General features: G+C 42.1%; 1 protein-coding gene across 11 annotated transcripts in view; it reads right to left on the minus strand.

The window, feature by feature from the left end:
- The window catches only part of dot1l (DOT1-like histone H3K79 methyltransferase), a 143,756-nt gene that overhangs the window by 38,244 nt on the left and 88,743 nt on the right, over positions 1–16,769 (minus strand). For all 11 annotated transcript variants that reach the window (XR_005457956.1, XR_005457957.1, XM_038776965.1 and 8 more), the window contains 6 exons: positions 15,961–16,052; positions 14,815–14,916; positions 12,853–12,990; positions 12,176–12,301; positions 10,033–10,517; positions 4,513–4,651 (listed from right to left, as the gene is read on the minus strand). Coding sequence is in view for 9 of the 11 variants with exons in the window: in XM_038776965.1 (XP_038632893.1) it covers positions 4,513–4,651; positions 10,033–10,517; positions 12,176–12,301; positions 12,853–12,990; positions 14,815–14,916; positions 15,961–16,052 (1,082 nt within the window). In the remaining 2 variants the exon portion in view is untranslated. The remainder of the gene's footprint in view (positions 1–4,512; positions 4,652–10,032; positions 10,518–12,175; positions 12,302–12,852; positions 12,991–14,814; positions 14,917–15,960; positions 16,053–16,769) is intronic.

Genomic DNA, 16,769 nt, shown 5'->3' on the forward strand with positions numbered 1-16,769 from the left:
ATGAAGTAGGCTTTCCAGGCTCATTTGAATATTTGAAATGGTTGTTGTTTTTATGTATAGATCGGTCATTGTGCACTTTGAATGTAATAATAATCTTTATTATTGTCACAAGTAGGCTTACATTAACACTGCATTGAAATTACTGTAAAAATACCCTACTCGCCACACTCCGGCACCTGTTCGGGTACACGGAGGGAGAATTCAGAATGTCTAATTCACCTAACAAGCACGTCTTTCGGGACTTGTGGGAGGAAACCGGAGCGCCCGGAGGAAACTCACGCAGACACGTGGAGAACGTGCAGATTCTGCACCGTCAGTGACCTAAGCCGGGAATCGAACCCAGGTCCCTGGTGCGGTGAAGCAACAGTGCTAACTACTGTGCTACCATGCCACATTTTTTAATGTGTAAAGAATTAAATTAATACAACAGGTTTCTTGGCCTATCTCACCGACTTTTGGAAAATACAGTATCTCTGCCATGCCATCTAAAGTTTGTAGCCAATGGATCCTAACTGCATTAAGTGGCCATTACTTTTGCCTCACTTTTCTAGCAAAGCATAAAGTGATGGACAAGAAGGCCCATTCAGTACAAATTTGATGCTGATCAATACAAAGTGGTGAAGCAGCAGGGAGAGCAACACTGAATTGCAACTGCAGATCTGCACATGCCGAGTCTTGGGAGTCTAGTCACTGAGTTTTGGCTGCATTTATGACTCAGCAGTTCATTTTGGACAAGCACTGCTCATTCAACATGGGGAGGAGCTAGTAAAGACACCCTGAATATTACTAACTGCAGCATATTACTAACTACAGCTGGTAAACTACCCATTCCATGTTGGCTGGAAAAAAAATTCTCTTTCCAACAAGGGTCACGGTCAGAGAATGAACAATGGTCATCGATGGAAGGAGGGATAAATTTACCTTTCAACAAGCAGACCACAGAAAAACTGAACGCTAAAATCACTGTATTTTGTATCATGAAGAACGAAAGAAGCAGAGAAGAAATTGCCTCTAGCCAAGGTCTTGCAGTACAAGTAGAACACTGGCATCGCTTTAATGTGGAAAACTGCCCAGCTATGTCCTGCCCACTAAAAGCAGAACAAATTAAATCCGGTCAATTGCTACCATTCTATCAGTCCATTCTCAATCATCAGCAGAATGATGGAAAGAGTTGTCAACCAGTGCTATCAATTGGCATGTAACAAGCAATATGCGCAATGATATTCAGTTTGGTTTCCACCAGGGCCACTCGGCTAAAAACTGGTTACAAGCTTGGCTGAAACAATTCCAGACACAAAATGAGTGACTGCCTTTGACTTCAAAGCAGCATTTGACCAAATATGATATCAAGGCACCCTGACAAACTTTTCAGCCTATGGGTATCAAGTAAAAGTCGCTACTGGTTTAGACATACCAATCATCTCAGACTCAGAACCTCGCTGTAGGAGTTCCTTAGTACCTAGGTCCAAATTCAGTTGTTTCATCAATGACTTTTCTGGAAAAGTTATTGAGAAGTGGAGATGTTCGCAGTGTGGAGTACCCATTCACAGTTCCTCAGATAACGCAGCAGTCTATGCCCACATGCAGCAAGACTCGGACAATATTCTGGTAGCGGCTGATAAGAGATAAGTAACGCTGACGCCAGACAAGTGCCAGACAATAACCATCTGAAGCAAGAAAGAATCTAATCATTTCCCCTCTGCATTCAACAGGAATTACCATTGCTGAATTCCTTATCCATCAACATGCTGGGGTTACTGCTGACAAGTGAACTGGATCAGCCATGTAAATACTGCGTCTGCAAGATATCAGAGGCTGCGAATTGTGGCAAGTAACTCACTTCACAACTCCTAAAATTCTGGCCACGAAACTGAATTTCGATAAACTTTTACTTCTTCAGATTTTAAATGGATAGGCCCAGTCACCTCATTAAAATGTATTCATGTTGGGAGTTCAAGGTTCAGATGGGAACTCCTAAGAGCACTTAAGATTACTAGTTTCTTGAAGCCAAAAATTTGCAAGTTGCATGAAGAAATGCCAAGATTACTTAATCAAGTACCTTAGCTTTAGAAGGTCACTTATTACTTGTGCTTAGGTATTTGGCCGGATGAATGATGTCTGAAGAACACTCCAAGAAGCTTGACACCATCCAAAACAAAGCAGCCCGCTTGATCTACACCCATCCAGCACCTTAAGCATTCACTCCCTTCACCAACAGAACATCACTCCCTTCACTAACAGAACAAAGTAGTAGCAGCATGTACCATCTACAGAATGCTCTGCAGCAACTTGGTACGGCACATTACACAGCACTTTCCAAACCCACGACCTCTACCATCTAGAAGAGCAAGGGCAGCAGATACATGGCAGCACCATCATCTGCAAATTCCTCTTCAAATCATGCTGACACACCATGCTGACTTGGAGCTACACCACTGTTCCTTCATGGTGACTGGATCAAGATCCTGGAACTCCATTCCCAACAGCAAATTGGGTATACATACACCACAGACTGCAGTGGTTCCAGAAGACAGCTCAACACCACCTTTCATAAGGACAATTAGAGATGGGCAACAAGTGTTGGCCTTTCCACTGACATCCACTTCCTGTGAACAAGTAAGGAAACTTAATCCCAGTTCACTCTACTGCCACAAATCAGAAATCAGTTGAGAAGCTGATGCCAATTCTGTAGCTAGAAACGAACGTATAAATAGCTAGAGAAGTACACATGGAAATGGCTGTTGGTGAGAATTAAGCCATTTCCATGCTGGTTGTGGTATTGGGCGTGACATTTTCTATAGAGTGCTGAAACAATACAGAGATTTATTATGCAGAGTTTGGTAGCTTTGAGCCTCATTTGGAATAGTATCCCTAGTTTCGATTTCTACTTAGTGGTGATATTGCAGTCCAGGCAAAAGTATAAAGGAGGGGAAACCATAATTATATATTTGGAGTAATTACCTCTTGGAGATCTTAGTTACCTAGATAGGCTGGGGGGAGGAGAATATTCTCATTCGCCAAACATCACCTTAGAAGAGTTAAACTTGAAGTATTTAAACTGATAAAGGGAATAGATTATGTTCAGTAGATATGGCATTTTCAGATGTATAAAAATAGGGCAACTCGATGGTATGATCAGACAATATATAAAGTAAAGAATTCGATAAGTAATTTTCAAAGATTTATTATGCTCTCCAATAGATTCCCGAAGAGCCAGCAAGTTTAGATTGGCAACAATCCTCCAAAATGATAGATGAACTCATTTCTAAAAGGAGGGGATCTCAGCATATAAAAAAAGTTATGGTGCGAGGTATCTGGGATAATGAATGTTCATGAGTTCGCATGGGCTTCTGGAATTTACTGAATTGTCATCAAGAACCAGTGAAGAATTTCATTTGGATTTTTTCCTGCCAGGAGAAGCAAAGCCAGAGGAAAAAAACATATGCAAGACCGCACCATGCTTAGTTGGGGCAGGTTTGACATGCAACATGATTGTGCATGTGCAGACTGTACCTTCCGCTTTAAGCTGGTTTCCTAGTTGAACAGAAACTCACGGATTTTGCAGAGCTATTCTTGCTTGAAAGGCTGCCATTCTGACTGGTGTGGAAATTCACACCCAGCCAATGTATTTTCAAAAAAATGAACTGAACATCAGTTCCAATCAGACTGGTCCAAAACCCAATGGCATAAAAATCAATCAAATTTCTTTAGGATGCCAATACTACTCTCCTGATAATACTGCAGTGCCTTTGAGAGGAGCATCATTGATTCAGACCTGGATTGGGCAGGGATGTCTGTTTTGAGCTATGGCCAATACTCCTTTCAGGATCAAGGACTAAGATTGGTTATCACCAAGCAAAACTTCATATTAGGGGAATAGGTGATGCGACTATTCAAGAAGCACTGCCTAATTTCCACCTCTTTTCATCAAGTAGCATGCTTTTATACATTTAAAAAAAAAATTTATTTTAAAAATAAATTTCATGTAGCCAGGTCATTTTTTCCCAATCAAGGGGCAATTTAGCGTGTTCAATCCACTTACCTTGAACATCTGTGTTGTGAGGGCAAAACCCACGCAAACACGGGGAGAATGTGCAAACTCCACACAGACAGTGACCCAGAGCCGGGATGGAACCTGGGACCTCGGCACCGTGAGACTGCAGGGCTAACCCACTGTGCCACCGTGCTGCCATATACTTTTATACATGATGATGCACTTCATAAATGTTAGATTAAATCTGTTTCCACACTTCATGACTGAATTCAGGTTTACCAGTTCATCACCCACCCATGAGAGGATAGTTTACATCCTAATATAGGCAAAAGTCAAAAGAAAAAGAGGATGCAAGAATAGATAACAATGCAGAAACATATACAATGCAAAAGCTTAACCGAAGACACAACCCGAGTTAATTGTAAAAAAAAATCAGATAGCATGAATCAAAGCACAATGCTTAGTACACTTTAGAAACCTGAAAGAGAAACCAAATTATATCACTGTACTCTCAATACCTTCTCTGCACTTTTCTCAGATGTCATCTGCTGTGATGTAGGGGACAAAGGTTGCTGTTGTTCACCGGAACCAGGCTGAACACCATTTCGGACGCCTGGACTCTGATGTGAGAAGCCAGTTTCTTTTAAGTTTTCAATCCTGCAATTGATCAGAAAATTTCACTTTCATGCAGAAGTTCAAATTGATTGATAAATGTAAACTTAAAGGAACAAAATAAATTTTATTTGATATCCTTGGTTAAATCTCTCTAACGTAGGATCACCATTAGGTCATTCAGCCTTTGGGCCTGTTTCATCATTCAGTGAAATCATGGCTGATCTCTGATCAAACTTCTTACACCCGCCTTGACCCTATATCCCCTTAATACCTTCAGTTAACAAAAATAGATCAAATCAGATTTTAAGTCATCACTTCACTCAGCATTATCTGCAATTTGTGATAGATAGCTGAGATTTCCACTGCTCAAAAGAGCGTGAGAGGTGAGCCAGCCAGGACTTTAAAAAGGGCGCGAGAGGGAGAGCCAGCTGGTACCGATCCTATTTTTCTTTCAATATAAGGCGGGAACCGGAAGTACGACCCGCGGACTTCTGGGAAGGTTTTTTTTTTATTTCTCCCCCTAGCCAATAAATTCTGGTGGAGAGGAAACCCGACACTACACGTATAGTGTCTCCCACTCGCCCTCCTCCTCTAACCTAATAATAAGACCCATTGGTGTGAGCAGGTAAGTGCTATATTATATTATTATTTTTTATTTATTTTATATTTGTTAACCAGAACTTGATTGGAACTTAGAGGGATGGCAGGGAAGGCAGTGCAATGTTCTTCCTGCAGGATGTTTGAGGTGAGGGATGCCGTTAGTGTCCCTGCTGATTTTACCTGCAGGAAGTGCAGCCATCTCCAGCTCCTCCAAGACCAAGTTAGGGAACTGGAGCTGGAGTTGGATGAACTTCGGATCATTCGGGAGGCAGAGGGGGTCATAGATAGGAGCTTCAGGGAAGTAGTTACACCAAAGACTGGAGATAGATGGGTAACTGTAAGAGGGACTGGGAAGAAGCAGTCAGTGCAGGGACCCCCTGCGGCCGTTCCAGAGTAACAAGTATACCGTTTTGGATACTTGTGGGGGGGACGACTTACCAGGGGTAAGCCATGGGGTACGGGCCTCTGGCACGGAGTCTGTCCCTGTTGCTCAGAAGGGAAGGGGGGAAGAGGAGCAAAGCATTAGTAATTGGGGACTCTAGGGGCACAGATAGGAGATTTTGTGGGAGCGAGAGAGACTCACGTTTGGTATGTTGCCTCCCAGGTGCAAGGGTACGTGATGTCTCGGATCGTGTTTTCCGGGTCCTTAAGGGGGAGGGGGAGCAGCCCCAAGTCGTAGTCCACATTGGCACTAACGACATAGGTAGGAAAGGGGACAAGGATGTCAGACAGGCCTTTAGGGAGCTAGGATGGAAGCTCAGAGCGAGAACAAACAGAGTTGTTATCTCTGGGTTGTTGCCCGTGCCACGTGATAGTGAGACGAGGAATAGGGAGAGGGAGCAATTAAACACGTGGCTACAGGGATGGTGCAAGCGGGAGGGATTCAGATTTCTGGATAACTGGGGCTCTTTCTGGGGAAGGTGGGACCTCTATAGACAGGATGGTCTACATCTGAACCTGAGGGGCACCAATATCCTGGGGGGGGGAGATTTGTTAGTGCTCTTTGGGGGGGTTTAAACTAATTCAGCAGGGTCATGGGAACCTGGATTGTAGTTTTGGGGTACGGGAGGTTGAGAGTATAGAGGTCAGGAGCACAGATTTGACTTCGCAGGAGGGTGCCAGTGTTCAGGTAGGTGGTTTGAAGTGTGTCTACTTCAATGCCAGGAGTATACGAAATAAGGTAGGGGAACTGGCAGCATGGGTTGGTACCTGGGACTTCGATGTTGTGGCCATTTCAGAGACATGGATAGAGCAGGGACAGGAATGGTTGTTGCAGGTTCCGGGGTTTAGGTGTTTTAGTAAGCTCAGAGAAGGAGGCAAAAGAGGGGGAGGTGCGGCGCTGCTAGTCAAGGGCAGTATTACGGTGGCAGAAAGGATGCTAGATGGGGACTCTTCTTCCGAGGTAGTATGGGCTGAGGTTAGAAACAGGAAAGGAGAGGTCACCCTGTTGGGAGTTTTCTATAGGCCACCTAATAGTTCTAGGGATGTAGAGGAAAGGATGGCGAAGATGATTCTGGAAAAGAGCGAAAGTAACAGGGTAGTTGTTATGGGAGACTTTAACTTTCCAAAATTGACTGGAAAAGATATAGTTAGAGTACATTAGATGGGTCGTTCTTTGTACAATGTGTGCAGGAGGGTTTCCTGACAATATGTTGACAGGCCAACAAGAGGCGAGGCCACATTGGATTTGGTTTTGGGTAATGAACCAGGCCAGGTGTTAGATCTGGAGGTAGGTGAGCACTTTGGAGACAGTGACCACAATTCGGTGACCTTTACGTTAGTGATGGAAAGGGATAAGTATACCCCGCAGGGCAAGAGTTATAGCTGGGGGAAGGGCAATTATGATGCCATTAGACATGACTTAGGATGTGTAGGTTGGAGAAGTAGGTTGCAAGGGTTGGGCACACTGGATATGTGGAGCTTGTTCAAGGAACAGCTATTGCGTGTTCTTGATAAGTACATACCAGTCAGGCAGGGAGGAAGGGGTCGAGCGAGGGAACCGTGGTTTACCAAAGAAGTGGAATCTCTTGTTAAGAGGAAGAAGGAGGCCTATGTGAAGATGAGGCGTGAAGTTTCAGTTGGGCCGCTTGATAGTTACAAGGAAGCGAGGAAGGATCTAAAGAGAGAGCCAAGACAAGCAAGGAGGGGACATGAGAAGTCTTTGGCAGGTAGGATCAAGGAAAACCCAAAAGCTTTCTATAGGTATGTCAGGAATAAAAGAATGATAAGGGTAAGAGTAGGGCCAGTCAAGGACAGTGGTGGGAAGTTGTGTGTGGAGGCTGAGGAGATAAGCGAGATACTAAATAAATACTTTTCGTCAGTATTCACTCAGGAAAAAGATAATGTTGTGGAGGAGAATGCTGAGACCCAGGCTATTAGAATAGATGGCATTGAGGTGCGTAGGGAAGAAGTGTTGGTAATTCTGGACAAGGTGAAAATAGATAAGTCCCCGGGGCCTGATGGGATTTATCCTAGGATTCTCTGGGAAGCCAGGAAGGAGATTGCTGAGCCTTTGGCTTTGATTTTTATGTCATCATTGGCTACAGGAATAGTGCCAGAGGACTGGAGGATAGCAAATGTGGTCCCTTTGTTCAAGAAGGGGAGTAGAGATAACCCCGGTAACTATAGGCCGGTGAGCCTCATGTCTGTTGTGGGTAAAGTCTTGGAGAGGATTATAAGAGATACGATTTAAAATCATCTAGATCGGAATAATATGATTAGGGATAGTCAGCATGGTTTTGTGAAGGGTAGGTCATGCCTCACAAACCTTATCGAGTTCTTTGAGAAGGTGACTGAACAGGTAGACGAGGATAGAGCAGTTGATGTGGTGTATATGGATTTCAGTAAAGCGTTTGATAAGGTTCCCCGCGGTCGGCTATTGCAGAAAATACGGAGCCTGGGGATTGAGGGTGATTTCGAGATGTGGATCAGAAATTGGCTAGTTGAAAGAAGACAGAGGGTGGTGGTTGATGGGAAATGTTCAGAATGGAGTTCAGTTACGAGTGGCGTACCACAAGGATCTGTTCTGGGGCCGTTGCTGTTTGTCATTTTTATAAATGACCTAGAGGAGGGCGCAGAAGGTTGGGTGAGTAAATTTGCAGACGACACTAAAGTCGGTGGAGTTGTAGACAGTGCGGAAGGATGTTGTAGGTTACAGAGGGACATAGATAAGCTGCAGAGCTGGGCTGAGAGGTGGCAAATGGAGTTTAATGTGGAGAAGTGTGAGGTGATTCACTTTGGAAAGAATAACAGGAATGCGGAATATTTGGCTAATGGTAAAATTCTTGGTAGTGTGGATGAGCAGAGGGATCTCGGTGTCCATGTACATAGATCCCTGAAAGTTGCCATCCAGGTTGATAGGGTTGTGAAGAAGGCCTATGGTGTGTTGGCCTTTTTTGGTAGAGGGATTGAGTTCCGGAGCCATGAGGTCATGTTGCAGCTGTACAAAACTCTGGTACGGCCGCATTTGGAGTATTGCGTACAGTTCTGGTCGCCTCATTATAGGAAGGACGTGGAAGCTTTGGAACGGGTGCAGAGGAGATTTACCAGGATGTTGCCTGGTATGGAGGGAAAATCTTATGAGGAAAGGCTGATGGACTTGAGGTTGTTTTCGTTAGAGAGAAGAAGGTTAAGAGGTGACTTAATAGAGGCATACAAAATGATCAGAGGGTTAGATAGGGTGGACAGTGAGAGCCTTCTCCCGCGGATGGAGATGGCTAGCACGAGGGGACATAGCCTTAAATTGAGGGGTAATAGATATAGGGCAGAGGTCAGAGGTAGGTTTTTTACGCAAATAGTGGTGAGGCAGTGGAATGTCCTACCTGCAACAGTAGTGAACTCGCCAACATTGAGGGCATTTAAAAGTTTATTGGATAAGCATATGGATGATAATGGCATAGTGTAGGTTAGATGGCCTTTTAGTTTTTGACTTCCCATGTCGGTGCAACATCGTGGGCCGAAGGGCCTGTACTGCGCTGTATCGTTCTATGTTCTATGCATGTAGGATGATTGAGATCAATAGATTTCCTATAGCTGATGAAATCAAAAGCTCGGCAGCAAATTGCTTAGTGGCAAGCCAATAATCAACTTGGGAGCCTAGTAAGATGGCCATTAGTCAGAGTGTATTTCTCCTTTGAACAGTTTAAATTCATTCTATTTGTGGCTTACAATTTGGCAGAAAAGCATTTTGTTTTTTGTGGACTGGCCATGTGAACCAGATGTTTCAATATGGACTGAACTGTGCAGAAGCAGATCCACTAGCATAATGCAGGAAGTCCAGGCCTCCTGAGTGTAGCAATAAAAGTATTTTGAGATTTGTTTTGTTTCCCATATTCTTGTGGTAGTTTATGGAGGTCTGTCATTGTAATGATGCCCCTCAAGCTACATAACCAAGTATTTAGATGAGCACTTGAAATGCTGTTGCATACAAGGCTATGGACCAAGTGCTGGAAAATGGGATTCGAATAGTTAGGTGATGGTCGGCGTGGACGTGATGGGCCTCTTTCCGTCCTGTAAAACTCTATGACTAACTGTCTCTGTATAATAGAGAGATACCTATGGTCCTTGTGGATTGCAGCTTTTGCAGCTAATCACCATTTTGTTAGAATTGCGCCAGCAAGGTCAAACAATCAAAACATAATTAGAAAATCCACCCAACAAACACTTGCATTGCCAGTTCAACTTTATGAAAGACATTTTCATGTTGGCTAAACAATAATTGTATCCCCAAGGGGAAATACTCGTCACTTGCTTGTTGGGAAAAGTCCAAACACTTATTGTAACATTACTTGGCTTTTTCATTTCAAACAGCATCTGTCACTGACCTCTGAGCACAGACCATTTGTACATCATGTGCAATCTTTTCACCTCCAGTATGATCTTGGTTCAAATGTCGACGAAGTGCAATTTTGGCAGGAGAAAACCTAGTGTAGTCAGGGAGAGAGTGACTTTGTAACCTGTCTGCTTTGTGTTTACTCATAAGGTTTGGGATGCACAGTCCATTCTCCTGGTCTGGGAACACAGTGTTGTATACGCTCTGAGATTTGGAAGGAGGCCGGTTTATGGAACTGTGGATTTCAAAAGGTGTTGCACTTCCATTAATAGAGAGTTCAGGGCTCAGACCATTCATGTTTGCCATTGGAATTTTAGGACACTCAATCTCAAGCTGATATCTGTTTCTTTCTGTATCCATGTCATAGTTTTTGCTTTTGTGGCGCAGGTGAAGAGATACATCATCTGATGGCATATATGATTTAAGCTGTATTAGCTCTTGCTGACGTTGACTCTTCTCCAACTCCACAATGCTTATCTAATGACGGCGGGGAGGGAAGAAAGAGGGAAAACAATAATATTCCAAATCCGATCTTTCCAAACTCTTCAATTATCAAGCATATGGTTTAATATCTAAAGTCTGTGCAAATACACATTAAGTTTTGTTTTTAAAAAATGATACGCTAAATTCTATCAACATCCAGATACTGTCAGCAGCATTGTACGAGAGGGACATATTACCAGCTTCATAATCTCTCTCTTTAGACAAACTGCAAAAACAAATTCTATCTTAATTTCAGTTTTCGATCAATCTAAAAACTGTTTGATTTACATGCCTGAGAGTCAATTTAATACTTCTACAGGTCCACAGAATCCCTATTGTGCAGAAGTAGGCCATTCGGCCCACTGGGTCTGCATTTGCAGGGTTGGCAATCGTGTCAAGTTGACCACAAAATTCCATTTGACTTTATATATTTATATTTGGGCTATTGAGCAATTCACTCAAAACACAATGATGGCTCTATTACACTTCTGTTCAGCTTAAACCTGTTAGGTTTCAGGTTCAACTGTGGCCATTAAAACAAGGGAAATAATTTCACTAACTTCTAACCTGCATGTACAAAATTAGAGAAAAGAGGGAAAGGATTCGGCCATTTAATTATACAGAAGTACTGTCAGACATGAAAAGAATTCTTCTCTGAATCATATAGCTACAAACTCTCAAGTTAAATAAAAACATGCTTGTGTAATAGGAGCTCTGCCAATTTCCATTTGCTTTTTGTCAGCCCCAATGCCTGACAGATACAAAACAAAAAATTAACAAACAAATATAATCAGTGACAAATGTACCGCTTGTTTGTTATATTATTGAGCATGCCTTCATTCCCCTTAAAGGCATACCAATAGATCCCAAGCAGTGGCTTTATGTGCAAGGGTGCTGTTGCATTTAACCTAATGTAAATCAACTGTATGTGGCAAGGTGAAGATTCTCACTGCTTCTCCAGCCAGAAGCACCCTTATTCCTTATCAGACATATTTAAAAGGTATATCAGAGTTGAATGGAAAGAAAATCTGAGCTCCGGGCTACAGGTCCACCTTTCCCACTTAAAACAACAGTGAGGCAAGCTGACTGATCAATCATTAGTGGGCAGCACGGTAGCATGATGGTTAGCATAAATGCTTCACAGCTCCAGGGTCCCAGGTTCAATTCCCGGCTGGGTCACTGTCTGTGTGGAGTCTGCACGTCCTCCCCCTGTGTGCGTGGGTTTCCTCCGGGTGCTCCGGTTTCCTCCCACAGTCCAAAGATGTGCGGGTTAGGTGGACTGGCCGTGCTAAATTGCCCGTAGTGTCCTAAAATGTAAGGTTAAGGGGGGGTTGTTGGGTTACTGGTATAGGGTGGATACGTGGGTTTGAGCAGGGTGATCATTGTTCGGCACAACATCGAGGGCCGAAGGGCCTGTTCTGTGCTGTACTGTTCTATGTTTCTATGTTTCTATTAATGATGTATTGCAGGTCTGCCTTTCTCATATCTGACAACTTTGCTAAAAAGTGGACTTTACTTCAATTTGCAATCAGGTGTGCAATTTTAGATTAATCAGAAGGAGACTCCGCTTACACAAGGAAAGCAAACTGGCAAAACTATCAATTGCTGGTTTTAGAAAATGAGTGCAGAGTAATAGCTTGTCGCTATCCTACCTGAAGTTCTAAGCAGTGCCTTTGTTTTTCTGAGATGTGGCTTTTCAAGGCTTGCTTCTCCTTCAGCAGGTTGTCCAAAGACAGAGAAGACCAATCCAAATTTAGCTCTTCGCATCGTGCTTTCAGCTGTAACATTATGACCCAAGTAAAAAACGTTTTAGCTAACCCTCACCCAAATAAAAATGTTCATATGCCAAGATTCTTCAAAACCTGAAAATTGTCATATCTCCGAACTGCATTAATTGAGATCCCAAATCACTTGTCCTTAGAAATGCTGCATGTGCAAACCAAACCTTCATTTCCAGCTAAACCACTAAACTGGCTTTGAGGAGCTGCATGGGAAGAGAATAACAATTTGTCCATTTACTCCTTCACAGGGAATGCAGCACATCTCGACTCAGCAGCTCATAACAAACTGAGGACAATCATAACTGAAGATGGGTGCTTCAATGCATTCCCTAAAACTCTAAAATTAATTTAAAGAAAGCCATAATCACCAGACAGGAACATGAATAAATTCAAGATTTTTCTAAAAACTTCGTCGCCAAGTCTGGCAATAACTTCTATTCTAACATGCCTAATTATGACTGACAAGAGGTCAAATGGCTCAGACTGCGACAGGATTCAAAATGCCATGTTTTTAATTACATCCCACTAGAAGCCCATTAAATAATTACCAGCTGTAGACTATGTTTCCTGAGGTCACCGTTATCTTTTTCCAGCTGCTTGGTCTGTTCTTTTAGCTGCCTGTTGTGAGCGATGATCTCTTTCTGTGCTTGGAGTAAATCATTGAATGTCATGGCCTTTATACCCAACTGGAAAAAAGAAAGGGTAGGCCAAAGAATAAATTTAAAATATCTCACAATTGAGAAGGCTATCGTCAATTCCTTACTACAATTCATACACATTATTGCTGTTTAATAATTTTCCAAACAAAAAATAGTGTTTCCGTTGAAGTTCTGCATTGCATTTTTGACTGGGAAGTTGGTAAATCTAAACACTTCTGAACATAGAACATAGAAAAATACAGCACTGAACAGGCCCTTCGGCCCATGATGTTGTTATCTATTCCCCTGATCATCTTATAAATCTCTATCAAGTCGCCCCTCATCCTCCTCCTTTCTAATGAGAAAAGACCTAGCACCCACAACCTTTCCTCGCAAGACCTACTCTCCATTCGAGGCAACATCCTGGTAAATCTCCTTTGAACCTTTGCCAAAGCTTCCACGTTCTTCCTAAAATGAGGCAACCAGAACTGTACACAGTATTCCAAATGTGAAGCAACATAACAGAGAAGATATCTGTCAAATTATTTATTAATGGAGTCCCTTTCTTCCGACAGTACATAGTATCATTCAATTAAGGCAGTGTTTAAAGTCTGCACATTTCTGAATTTACACATCAGTGATTTCAATTAATATTGACCACAAAGGCGAGATAATGAAATGTCCTGCTTCACCCAAATAGCCTCAAACATTAGAATTAGTAGCCCTTATCATTGAAATCAGTATACACGTGCTATGGTCAACAAATGATTGGATTAAAAATGACTCATGTGCATGCAAGGGGACGTGGAGAAATAAATTGAGAAAAATTGTTGCGGTTCCAATAAAAAAAACGAACTCTAGGCAAATCATTCTTGCCCCACTCAATCGAAAATTAAATAAGGGAAAATGCTTTGCGATCTGCTTTCCTTTGACTATTTTACGTCAACATCACTTTACATTAACCGACAAACAGTATTAAAATTGTATTATTTCTTAGATTCCTTTAGAATCTGTATGCCTCACTCAGGATTCTTTAATCTGATTGGTTGAAGTACCCCGCTTTTCCTTGGCCTACTCTCAGATTCCTTATGAAAATGAAATGAAAATCGCTTATTGTCACGAGTAGGCTTCAATGAAGTTACTGTGAAAAGCCCCTAGTCGCCACATTCCGGCACCTGTTCGGGGAGGCTGTTATGGGAATCAAACCGTGCTGCTGGCCTGCCTTGGTCTGCTTTCAAAGGCAGCGATTTAGCCCAGTGTGCTAAACAGCCCCAGTAATGGAGGGAGCTGTGCTGAAACAGACACCAGCTGGAGGCCGGCTGAGCTATAAATTCTCTAAAAACTCCTTTGAGCAGCTCTGTGCAAGATGAACAGTGAGCACAATTCCTTCATGGCTGACTGTAAAGCATTGAGTTGCTAGGGAGTATTTCACAACAGTGTTCCCAAAAAAGGGGTGTGGGACAACAGTCTCTACATCCCACCCATCACAAACTGTTCAATTGAGATAGCCAAGATATCAAATGCCTGTTACTAAAAATTCACATTTAAAAGTCCCTCTTTATAAACGCGGAGTGAGTGATAACTCAATTAACCTTGAGGAGTTTAATCATTACCAATTTTTGAGTGGTTAAAAGAATAGGGGCACAAAACCAGAGATAACAGCAACAGAACTTCCTGTGTACAATAAAGATAAAACAAACAGAAAATGCCAGCGATGCATGGCCATGGGTTCTTTCTCAGAACTCCAGGAAAAGTTTCACTTGAAACATGAATTTCCATTTTACTGATAAAGGGGAAAATTAATTTTATACTCAGAGAAATATAGCCCTCAATCAGTAGCTTTATATTTAAAGATGTGAATACAGTTTATACCTCTTCAAGTTTTTGCTGAAAAAGAAGGCGAACTTCTTCTTTCTGTGTCTGACAGTGCCTAAACAACTGCTGTGCTGTTCCCGTCAACTGCATGTTCTTCAACTGAAAACAAAGAACTTACATTTCATGGACAGCTCCTAATTGGCTTGCATTTTCTTAAATTCAAACATAGGATAGTAATCGATGTAATTATTCCAAATTAGAGATCATGCTATTATCTTAATAACTCAAATGTATCTCCAGTGATAAGAGTTTTAAAAATCCTCAATTTCTGCTTATGCCATAATTTTTTTTTAAAAAGAGAGTGAACTCTAACTTAACATTGCATATCAAAAGACGTTTCTGGGGACATTCAATCATTATTCATCTCACAACTACTACATCAAATCTGATCTCAAGAAGATTTGACTTTTGCAGAAAGTAGGATGGCACAGTGGTTCGCACTGCTGCTTGGGTTCATTTCCACTCTTGGGTGACTGTCTGTGTGGAGTTTGCACTTTCGCCCAGTGGCTGTATGGGTTTTCCTCCAGGTGCTCTGGTTTCCTCCCACAGTCCAAAGGTGTAAAGATTAGGTGGATTGGCCATGCTACAAATTGCCCCTTGGTGTCCAGGGATGTGCAGGTTAGGTGTGGTTACAGGGACAGGGCGGGGGAGTTGTTCTAGGTAGGGTGTTCAGTGCAGACTCAATGAGCCGAATGGCCTTCTTCTGCACTGCAGGGATTCTATATTTTGACACCAGAGTGGTTGAATCATAATAGATAACAGCGTCACAGAGCTGCAGAGTCAGGGGGCAAAAAGAGCAGAGAGAGGGACACAGCAAGTGGCGGACAAAGTGCAGGGATCTGGTGGGCAGGAGCGAGCGAAACACAGCAGCCCATTTGTGCCCAATAAGCTTAAATCACTAGATAATCAGTTTTAGTGATGCTCACTGAAGAAAAAAAATACTGGCCAAGGACAAGAGGGATAACTCACCCAAGCTCTTTTGGTGAAAAAGTGTCATGGGATTATTTTACATCCACAATAGGGGGCAACATTCAACATCTCATCTGAAAAGATTACCTCAAAAGAATTTGACAGAATATTCTGTCCTTTTAACCACATCATAAACATTGTAATCAGGATTTGATGATGATCCAAATGCTGTACCTTTTCCTGGTCCAATAACTGCTGTAAGTTTGTCTTGTACTGAGGTGTCTTCATATATGCCATGAACTGCAGATACTGTAACCTGAAAGACTCTGTATTTCATCAGGACTAGTTAATGCATTATTCTTTTAATTTTTTTAATGAACACATTCCTACCACCAAAATACATTAAACTAACAAAAGACAATAAATACTGTGTACTTGGGAGGGAAATTTTCAGAATATCAACTGCATTTTAAACTTTAGTGAATCCAAAACACTTGGCGATGGATTTCTTCAATAAAATAGTTGGTTAACTAAATAAATAAATAAATAAATAATGAGTACAAAGTAGCTCTTCCAAGTACTTAAATGGATGCTTAAACTGAAGAGACATTGGCAAGATAATGGCAAGATAACATTCTAGAAGTGGAGGATAAATAAAATAGATCTAATAGCATTCATAATCTCATCGTCTTTCAGGAATATTGCATAAAGTATGCTTTTAAGAAATGATGCAGTGCAATGTGCACGAATACACTGCCATTCATTGTACACCAATATGTGTAGCAATACAGAGGCACACCATACATCGCTACAGGACATGCTGAGCAGATCCAACAAAATAAAACCATTGAATGATAAAAATCACTGAGCCATTAGGTTATAGCAAGGTAGTCCAAGATCAAGGAGCTGATCGTCTGATTTTTAGCCATGGATTGGGGAAATTATTTAAAGAAACATACTAAGTATCATCAGATTTTAGTTGAAATCATTCTCTCACAATCCCTTTAATGTCCTCCCCATAATACTTCTGCCAGATCCATGGC

This window comes from Scyliorhinus canicula, chromosome 18, assembly GCF_902713615.1.
Source record: "Scyliorhinus canicula chromosome 18, sScyCan1.1, whole genome shotgun sequence".
NCBI lineage: Eukaryota > Metazoa > Chordata > Chondrichthyes > Carcharhiniformes > Scyliorhinidae > Scyliorhinus > Scyliorhinus canicula.